Source organism: Cynoglossus semilaevis, chromosome 3 (assembly GCF_000523025.1).
Source record: "Cynoglossus semilaevis isolate Cse_v1.0 chromosome 3, Cse_v1.0, whole genome shotgun sequence".
Taxonomy (NCBI): domain Eukaryota; kingdom Metazoa; phylum Chordata; class Actinopteri; order Pleuronectiformes; family Cynoglossidae; genus Cynoglossus; species Cynoglossus semilaevis.
The window spans coordinates 12,941,032-12,951,073 of NC_024309.1; the positions used below are offsets into that span (position 1 = coordinate 12,941,032).

Genomic DNA, 10,042 nt, shown 5'->3' on the forward strand with positions numbered 1-10,042 from the left:
ATTTGCAGTAAAACTGAACAATATTTGTTATATGTCAAATTTTAATGATCTTTTTTGTTGATTCTTTTCTGTCGTAAATTGTATTTAGTGCAATTTTAATTTATTTTCCAACTTTTACAGTTAAAAATGACAAACTTTTGGTGTTAAAAAAACATCACTTCAAACACATATTTTTTCCACACTGACCTCAGAAGGAAGAGAAGTTTTGAGAAGTGTCTTTAAGGTCAGGAGCTGTGAGCGATCTGTGACGGTCTTATGAGGGATTTCCAGAGGAGCGGGGCAGTTATTGAGGAGGACCCGTCACCTCTGGGTCGGAGCTGGCTCCAGTTTTTTAATTAAACATTTGTTTGTTCTTTCCACCAGTCGCTGGCTCTTCCTGAACTCCCTACAGTCGTGGTCTTCAAGGATGGAGGCCACTTCACCTACGATGGTGAGTGAACTTTTCCTTCCGTCATCCTCCGTGGTCAAACGCTGGTTCCTGTCAGTAATTTTGGCATGAAAGAGAGCTTTTTTTGGGGCTTAGGTTTTCCATTGTTTCTTCTGGTCCGTTCCCCTGTGCTGGTGTAAACTCTGCCTAAGTGGAGCTGTGTTACTGTAGTTTTCTCTTCTCTGCTGCTGCTGCTCTTTCATCCTGCTCACCACACAGACTCGTGGTGAGCCTGGCCCGTCATAAAACACCCCAGGGCTCTGCCCACTATTGTTCGTGCGGTGAGAACATCGATGTCGTGGTGGTTTTTGTCTTTGGGCGGACACACATAACAAACCAGGGTGGACGGACCGGCCTGTGTGGGTGTGATTGACCGCAGCTCGGGCCCAGAGAGCCCAGAGTGGAGCTGCAGCTGCTGTATATAGAGTCGGATCAAATGCAGTCGTCAAGCGTGAGAAAAAAAAACATATATGGCACTCGAGGTTTTCGAGAAGCCGATGCTACGGTTAGCTTTGTCCTCCTTGTCTAATTTGAAGGTTCTAGCCGCAGCAGCACGAGTTCACCATGTCTCTGTATGACGTCTCGTATGCCGCCGCCGCTGTGGGCCTGCGGGGGGAGGCGAAAGCCGAAATGCAGAGCATCGAGGCAGAGGGTGAGCACAAACGGCAGCCAGTAGTGGCTGTTGGGAAGGTTGGACGCCCGGTGTCGCACCAGGAGAAGAAAATCCATCTGCGGGCCGGTTTGCAGCCTCGTGTTCACCTGGTCCACCTGACCGTCACTGAAGGCCGGCTTCCTCCTCCAGAAGTGCAGCAGCCGCGGTTCGTCGCAGCAGACGTTAATGACAAAGTGTCCACACTCTACAGAATCCTCCACAACCCTAAAATGCAGGCTGTTTTGATTGCCCGGCATCGCCATGGTGACAGAACCTTAGGACTGTCAGGGGCTGAGGAGGAAAGAGACGAAAAAAGACAAGTCTGTGACCTTCTTCACATGATGGACTTTTTTTCCTCTTTTTTTCAATAGTAAGAAATGAAGCTCCTATTAGGTACAGTGTAGTGTTAGCTCGTTATTTCTTACCTGCGTTGGTGGGTGAAGAAAAGGCAGCAGAGTTGAAGGTACGCCTGGTGGTCATCAGCATCTGGCTGCTGTCCAGCTGCGCCGGGGCATTTGTCCGGAAGACGTGGAAGAAAACACAGGTGGAATAAATAAGACTCAGGCCACTGTGTGTTTTATTCGTTGCCCTGTTACTTTACATAATATCCTGCGGGGAAATCTTTATCAAACCTGGGATAGCTTCACTTCTCAGACACATTTACATAGAAGTTCAGGGCCAGAGAATATGGCACTACTGATGTTTTTTTTTTTGTTTTTTTGTTTTTGCCCAGGGTTTGTTGAGGTACTTCTCATGTTGTGTTTTGAAAAGTTTGAAAAATGTAATATATTCCTGTAACTGAGAAGAAATAGAAATAATGTTATAAATAATTATTTAAAAACACTATAAATAATAATTATACTGATTATATTTATAAATTAAAATGATCAAAGGTTAGCCATAAATTGGGAGACTTTTTCGTACATATATATCCTCAAGTTAAAGATGCCAACATTTCGCATTTCGTTTTTGAAAATCTACACTCCCCTATTTAGTAGAACAAGATAAAGGAAAAAGTAAAAATATAATTAGAAGTTAGCCAGGAAATAGCCACAAGTTAGCCAAACATGCTAACATTTGATTTCCAAAATATAACAAAACATATTCTATATAGGTAACACATTCCCATATTCAGCCTTCAAAAAATAATGAAATCTCGCTCCTCTTTCCCCTTAGCGTAGTTAGACTAATTTGCTAATAAGTTTTACAATAATTTTCAAATGTTAGCAAAAAAAAAAATAGCGTTAGTAATAATGGTTAGCACAAGACGAAGTGCTGTAAAGTTTGAAAATAACTTGAAGAGGCTTAAATATTATAACAAGTGTGTGAACTGTGTTGTAACATATAAATCCCTTCATACATAAACATGTGTTCGTCTTGTAGGGACTGAAGAAGAAAGTTCCCAGAATAAACCGGCAGCTTTAATCTCCTTCCCTCTGGTATTTTGTTTGTGTGTTCTGAAGATCTCGGCCCAACGCCGATACTCCTCGGTATTTACATATTTGACTGAAAGAACACGCGTTTACGTCTCGTGTGTTCCTCTTAACATTCAGGTGTGTTTGTTTTCTGAGCCGCAGCATCAAAGACACACTGTCCAAACCCGGCCTCTGGCTTCACGTAAAATGATATTTGACAATTTCTTTGTTGCGCTTTGATCGCTTTAGCTCACATGGCTAACAGCGGCGCTGTTAGAATACGGCAGCGCTCATGCTCATACATATTTAATCCGTCAAAAAAAAAAAAAAAAAAATCCTCAGTTCCGTGCTGCTGCGCAGGACTCTGCCTCACAGTTATTGTGTTTCCAGAGCCCAGATGTGTTTGATCACAGTTGTGTTAACAGTAAAGAGAAAAAAAACAACAACTATTGGCCCACATGTAAAAGCTGCAGGAAACCAGAGAAAATAATTAGGTTTTGTGTTTGTAGAAGCCACGTCAACGGCTAACATCCAACATGTACCTGGAGTTTATGGAAACGCTAACATGCTAATGTGTGTCCCAGCGAACACAGCCCGGGGGACACCTGGCGTCTCCTCATATGGACAGGTGCATAAGGACTGTGCAAATGTGTTTTGCATAGCATGTAAAGTGGGAGCTGTTAACTGACAGGTCAATAAACAGTCCATGATTGCACTGACAACATGAGATCACACTTAAAAAAAAAAAAAGGGTGATGACGCGGCATGCTGCGTTCACGGTCACCTGAGCGGGGAAACGTGACGAGGTCATTCAGTGAAAAAAGGAAGGAAAAACAAACTGGTCATGAATGTTGATCTTTCCTGGTTCCATTATAGAACTTTTTTTTTCAGTTTCCTATTAATTTAGAATCTCATTAATTGTTTAAATTTGATTCGACTCAAATAAGATGGATATATATATCAGCTAAAAATGAACCGTTTTATTGACGAGGATCATGTTACTTTCATTTAATCAAAAAGCCAAAAGTCATAATTGGCTGTAAAAAACAAACACACACTGAGTCATAATTGGCTGTAAAAAACAAACAAAAAAAAAACACGAGATAAGGAACAAAGATGAAAGAATAACACTGATTGTATGGAGCAGCTTATATTCCAGAGAAACCCTACCATTGTTCCCGGGGCCCTCCGTACTACAGCACATTTATAGATGAAAGTTTTCTTTTTCTGCCGGCAGTAATTGAAATGACGGCAGAGATTGTGTCTCTCTCCGTCTCCATCTCTCTTTTTTTAACCACAGCGATCTTTTCATCCTGTGCCAACCTTCTCCATCAGACCTCCTCTCACTTATCTTTGATGAATGTACCCTGTCCTTCTCATCTTCATCCCTCTCATCTCCTCCCGGGGGTTTTGTTCCTGCTCTGTTTTTTGTTGTCTTTGAGCTTCTGTCTGTGCCATTAACCTTCATCTTGGAAACGTGGTGGAGCTTCCTTTATTATTTCGCTCAAAAACTCTTGACACTGCATCACCCTCTCTCCACCCATGGTGTCTTTGTACGCCCACTCACCCCCCTCTCACCCCGGCCCTGTCGTCTCTGCCTCTCATCTCTCCCGCTGTGTGAACTTTGGACTGACAGGCTCCTGTTGGGCTGCGAGGAGACAGAGAGCAGCTCTAATTTGTTCCAAGGTGAAGACGGTTCACCGGGGGCTGGGGTTCATCATCATCATCATCATCATCATCATCATCGCGCAGCTCCATCTCAGTGTGGAGGCTTCACCCTAACTCTGGCTCTCGCTCATTTCTTGAGGAAACATGTTGAGCTGCTGCTCGCTGTTTATTGAAGCTAAAATATCTGTGGACGGAATTCTTCAGACTCTGGACTGTATTGACGGACTGGCCTTTTTATTAATTTAGCTCATTTTGACTGGCCTTGTAGTTTAAACTTCCATTTCATTATGTGAGTTTACTAGTTTTATTAGCTCCGATATAGCAAATACAGTAGCCCACGGTCGAATGCAAATTTTTTTATAAAAATAAGTCTATACTTAACTCAAACGGCCACAATGTACCTTATATATACTTTACCCTAAAATGGTAAATGTATAAAATAAAATAAAAATTTCCAGAAGATAACACAAGCTAGTTGTTAGCCAAACTGAAGAGCCACAACATGGCTAGAAATTTGCCAAATGATAAATAATGAGCCAAGAAACGGCCAAATTCTAGCCTAAAATAGCAAAATTAGCAAATAGAGAAATAAGCCAAGGTAGAACTGCCTCCTACCCCCAACATAACCTTCGTATCTCCTTCATGCCCCCCTCCCCCCTTTGTTAGCTGTCAGCTGCACAGTGTATATAAACCTGCCACATCTGTGTAAAGAACTCTGTGGAACGTTACGCTGTTCTGTCTCCACAGCTTTGAGTGAATTATTGTTGCTGCAGTTATTAAATCGAGTTTCTTCACTCGGCGTTTTTTTGGCGTCTTTAAAAGTGACCTCCAGGTTTTTCCGGTTGTCAGCGACTGCTCTCCGTTGTTGTGTCATGTAATTACTGTAATGGTAGCAGGAAGGTCAGGCTAATTTATTAGCGTGTCATTACAAGGGCCAGGGTTATGTTTGATTTTAATTCATGGAGTCATAGACAATGTTGTAGTTTAGGCTTTATTCATATTGTGTGAAATATTTAAAACTGCTGGTATTTTTGTTTTCTCTTCGTCTTTTGTTTTGGGAAAAAAAAACATATTTTTTTGGATAAAGTGCTTCTTTATTTCTGTGCTAAGCCAAAGGCAGCAGGGCTGTTAAGAGACATCTGAGGATCTCTCACAGCACTCGGCTCATTTAAAAAATAAAAATGTTTTATGGAAAAATAAAAATATTTAGAATTCAAATCTTTGCTAATAGTTATATGCTTGGATGTCTACTAAAAACAAAATCCAAAATGCTGAAAAATGCTACAAGCTACCCATAGTTAGTCAAAGCAATGTTAAGAAAAAAGAAGTCAAACTGCTATTGAGAAACAGATTTATATGTTTGTGTGGACAGATACAAAGAAATACAAAAACAGAAGTGGCTAGCTGGTAACTAGAGAAGCTAACATTTAGCCAAATAGCTAAGAGATAGCAAATATTTTTGAGTTTTTTTCCCCTCAATGGTTAGCTAAATCACAGTAATTGAAGCATCTGTTGGATAAACAGCCTCTCTAGATTTATTCACTGCAGTGGCAGGTTTGCTGTCAGAACAATTCCTGATTATTGTTGACCTGACCTGGGTCAATACAAGGTCAACACAGTGCTCTCTCTCTCTCTCTCTCTCTCTCTCTCATCAATACATGGTTGAGATTTGAACATATACCCCTGACGTCAGGTGGTGGTGGTGGTGCGTGTATGTTCTACTCTGTAGAATCTACGACGTGCACCGTAACCCACTGTTTTGGTGTTCCTCCTCCTGGTAGTAAAAATTCCATCTGTGTGTTTCAGAGTACGAAGACGGCAGCCTGTCGTCATGGGTGAACAAGGAGCGTTTCCAAGGGTACCTGCAGATCGATGGCTTCACGCTCTACGAGCTGGGAGATACAGGTGGAGTAGGCAGCACATTTGTCAGACACACTCCAATATCTCACCCCGTGACAGAGTTCATTCTTCTTTTCATGTTGAAGTTCATTTTTGTTTAATGCTAGCTGCACTTAACATGCAGAGTTTAAATGACTTGTTTAGAAATACATGCAGTAGTATGTGCCCAAAATAGGGCTGGGGGGCCAAATGTAGTACATGGACAGGATTGATACGGTTTATTATTATTATTCATGACTCTTTCTTCACCTACTGTTAGCAAAGAGGCTAACTTTAAGCCACATGTCTTTAAGATAAATGAAAATATATATGTAAATATACTAAGACATTTTTGCAAAACTATGTTGAAATAGGATTCGATCAGTTTTCAACTGATATGGACATGTAATTGTGCAGTCAATGACGCCGGCTGACGGTGTTCATTTCCTTTTATAAATACCCCGTTACTCTGTGTGTTCAGTTGCTGCCGTCCCGTAGGAAATTGAACCTCAGAGCTGAAATACAAACTGTCTCTTCACCAGCAGTAAACTGATGCTGCGTGCAGGGACAGCTCATCGCCCCAATGTTACAGACTGTGTTTTTTTTTTTTTTTTTTACTACTTAATTTGTCGTTTATGGACATCATTGACGCTCCACCGACGGGATATCGCTCACATTTGTTACCCACGTACGCTGAGTTCCAAACCCATTTGTGCCCAAATTTGCAACTCGCCACGAGTCACTTTGCATGCAAATTAGTCACTGAAGCATCTTAATTAAGTCTGACTGATTAAAAGCAGCGTGCTTTACGGCTTCACTCTGTTGAAGGAACTTGGTGGAGATTTTTATCAAGATGAATATATGAGAGCAGCAGCAGCACGAGTCCGGACTCTACAAGAATTTCAATCAAAGCATCAGGTTTCATCCACAGGGGGGACATTGATGCTGTAAAAGCCTGGTCTCAAACACATTGTAAAGTCACACTGACACAGAACCTGATACAATCTCTAAATAGAAGTGGTGTTGGAGTAAAGGGTTTACGGCAAATTGGAGAATTTTGTCATCTTTGATGTGCACACGCTGTTCTACAGGGAGTGAATGGTACAGTATCTCTGATACAGTGTGAACCAGAGCCTGACTCTACAGTCCAACTGAGGCTGGATGTACAGGAGACATCACAGCAACACAAAACATTAGTAATAAAACCACAAGACTCCTTTAAATGTTCACAGACAAACATTAAAATACTTCACATTTGAAGTTTAACCTGTGTTAAATATTGGTTTTTGATTGGTTATAACGAAGCCTTAGTTGATTACATTAACTTCTCGCACTTTTTTTTGGTCGTTCAAAATTCAAAAATAAGGTAAAAATAGATGTTAAAAATAGTTTAATAGTTTTTCCAACAAATATTAATGATGGATTCATTATGGAGCAGAAAACGGAATAATATCTGTCTTTTCTCCTTTTAGTTTTCACTTCTTGACAAGGCAATAAAAACACATTTTCTGTATGAATATCTCAGCCTAAGTGAAGTTTTATAACGAGCGCATTAAACAGAATTATAGTCTTTGGTCATAAAGTGCTTTAAAATTTGTATAATAAACTTGTCAGTGCAGAACGTAAGTAATGTGGTCGTTAATATGATGTCTTCTCTTTCTGGTTTTTTAAATTTTTTACACCGCACTCAATCATGACGGCTCTTTCTCTATAAGTGACCGCGTACATAAAGAAGGGGGAAAAAAAACCCAAATGGTCCAAGAATAGAACCCAGGGGCACACCAGAATATTTAATTAGTGCTTTGACACTGTTAAAACACAAGGCTAACGAAGGCCACCGACAGTGTTGGCCTGTTGTGGTATTTACTAAAGTTATACTTAAGTTTAAGGTTTTATTTTTAAAACCACATACATCGAAATGTTTGTGTCTTGAGGAAAAAGGTCACGCCTGGCGGTTTGGAATTGATCTGTATAGTTCCTCTAACTTTATAGAGTATTTTTCTAGAGTTGAGTATTCAGAATATTTGTTTGTGTTTTGTGAACACGGAGCTCATCCAACACCTGATTTAGAAATAATCAAACGTCAAACCACTGGTTTGGACCAGGATTATTGACATCAGGAAACGAGTCTGTGATGGCATTTAATTTGCTTTGGTGATGATAATGACCACAGATGAACATAGATGGGGGCGGAGCGGCATAACATCTGGCAGTCTATAACGTAAAGTAACTAACTCTGACAGGGAGGATTTTTCATGTCATTAGGAGTTTGCAAGTGAAAAAGATTTTAAAATTCAACCATTTACGCTGACATCTGTATGGTCAACAAAAAGCTCCGTTTGCTGAAATCAATCAGCATCCTGCTGTCCTCATTATCTCCACTCTGTTTCACTCTGTTTCATTGTATAACTCCGCAATTAATTCATCCGTTAATGAAAAGCCATAAAGAGTCTTAGTTTTTATACCAGCCTGCGTCTGATTGTGCTGAAAATACAAATAGATTTGACTCCGTACGGTAACTCTGCAAATAATGAATATGAGTTTCCTGAACAACAATGTTCCGGGACTCTATTCAACCGACTCGACGCAGCGGAAAAGTACAGCGCTAGAAGTGCACTTTCCAACGGGTTTCATTCTCATTGTGGGCACTAAAGAGATAATATTCACAAAGGAAAACCGTAAGTAAGCACTTTTCTTTTCACTGCGTTCTCAATAAGTGAAGCAGGAGCGCAGCCAGAGATGTTCTGGGGACGGCGCAGGTAAATATACGACATAATAGAGGCCATGCATCCTGATTTTTATTCACAATTGCTGCAGTGACAGTTGTATATGTATGTAGGGGAATATTTTTGCCCTCTTAATGCCCAGCTGTAAAGCTCTACTGTTTTATACCCCCAACTCATCACTAGGGGGCAGACTGGCACTCTGAGAGCGCTGCAGAGAGTTTCATATTCACATTATGCAAATCTGAAAAAAAATCCAAACATTAAATGACATTTGAAGTTCTGCAGGTTCCATTTCCCCCCCCACACACTGTGAGTAGATCCATTTTTCATATCGCGGCTCAAAGGTTTCATACTGAAATAACTCCACTGCCCAGAAATGACCACTTGTTTCCTGTTCAACCAAAGTTTAAAAAGCCTGAGCAGCTTTTATGTAAGAAAGAAGGGAGAGAAAAAAAAAACCCCATATAAATATATGTATATATAAAGACCACTGAGTTCCTCTCTCCCTCCTTTCTTCTCCCCCCGTCGAGGCTCCTCCGCAGCCTCTTCTCTGCCTGCTATTGTCTCCTCAGTGATTGTGATTTGTGCTCCCTGTCTCCCATTGCAGGAAAATTGGTGGCGATTGCTGTCATTGATGAGAAGGACCCCACAGAGGAGAGCGGCAGGTACGGAGAAACACGGTGTAGATTACTGAGAAACACCCCCCCACCACACTGGTGCTCTAAAGGGCACGCTGGTTTTGGTGTAAGAGATAAGATGTGCCCCCGTTGTCAACCTGCAGGCAGCGGCTAAAAAAAAAAAAAAAAGTCTTGAGTCCTGAGTCATGTGGTTCTACAGCGTCTTCTCCTTCTGCTTCTAGGTTAAAGGCCATGATTCAGAAGGTGTCCAAGGACCACAGGGAGCAGTTTAACAGGTAAGGCTCCAACAAGTGGAAAGGTCAGAGGTGAAATTACTCTGGAGTGCCATGGTTACTGGGGGGGGGGGGGGGGGGGCGCTGTCTCGGCACGTCTGTTTGTCGAGATGGAGTTTAAAAAGGTAACAATGAGAAAAAAAAAAACAAAAAACATCCAGCTTCCAAATACGGGCGTCTTTGATTTCCTTCAGTCACCGTCTCCGATCGGCTCGTGTTAAAATGTTAATGTTCACTCTCCTCCTGCCGTAACTGCCAACCATGAGATGTTTATGTCTCACAGTGACTCGTTCAACCTTTCATATCACAGAAGAAGAAGAAGAAGAAGTCGATGTGTAGAAGGCATTCACCCCAAACGCAGGAAGA

At 41.3% G+C, this 10,042-nt stretch overlaps 1 protein-coding gene across 4 annotated transcripts in view; it reads left to right on the forward strand.

Annotated features, from left to right (window-relative positions):
* The window catches only part of tmx3b (thioredoxin related transmembrane protein 3b), a 29,122-nt gene that overhangs the window by 5,925 nt on the left and 13,155 nt on the right, over positions 1–10,042 (forward strand). The window contains exons 9-12 of one of the 4 annotated variants that reach the window (XM_017031682.2): positions 364–430; positions 5,969–6,067; positions 9,374–9,431; positions 9,626–9,679. In XM_017031682.2, coding sequence (XP_016887171.1) covers positions 364–430; positions 5,969–6,067; positions 9,374–9,431; positions 9,626–9,679 — 278 coding nt within the window. The other 3 variants (XR_003049359.1, XM_025054425.1, XM_025054426.1) reach the window with 3 other exon arrangements.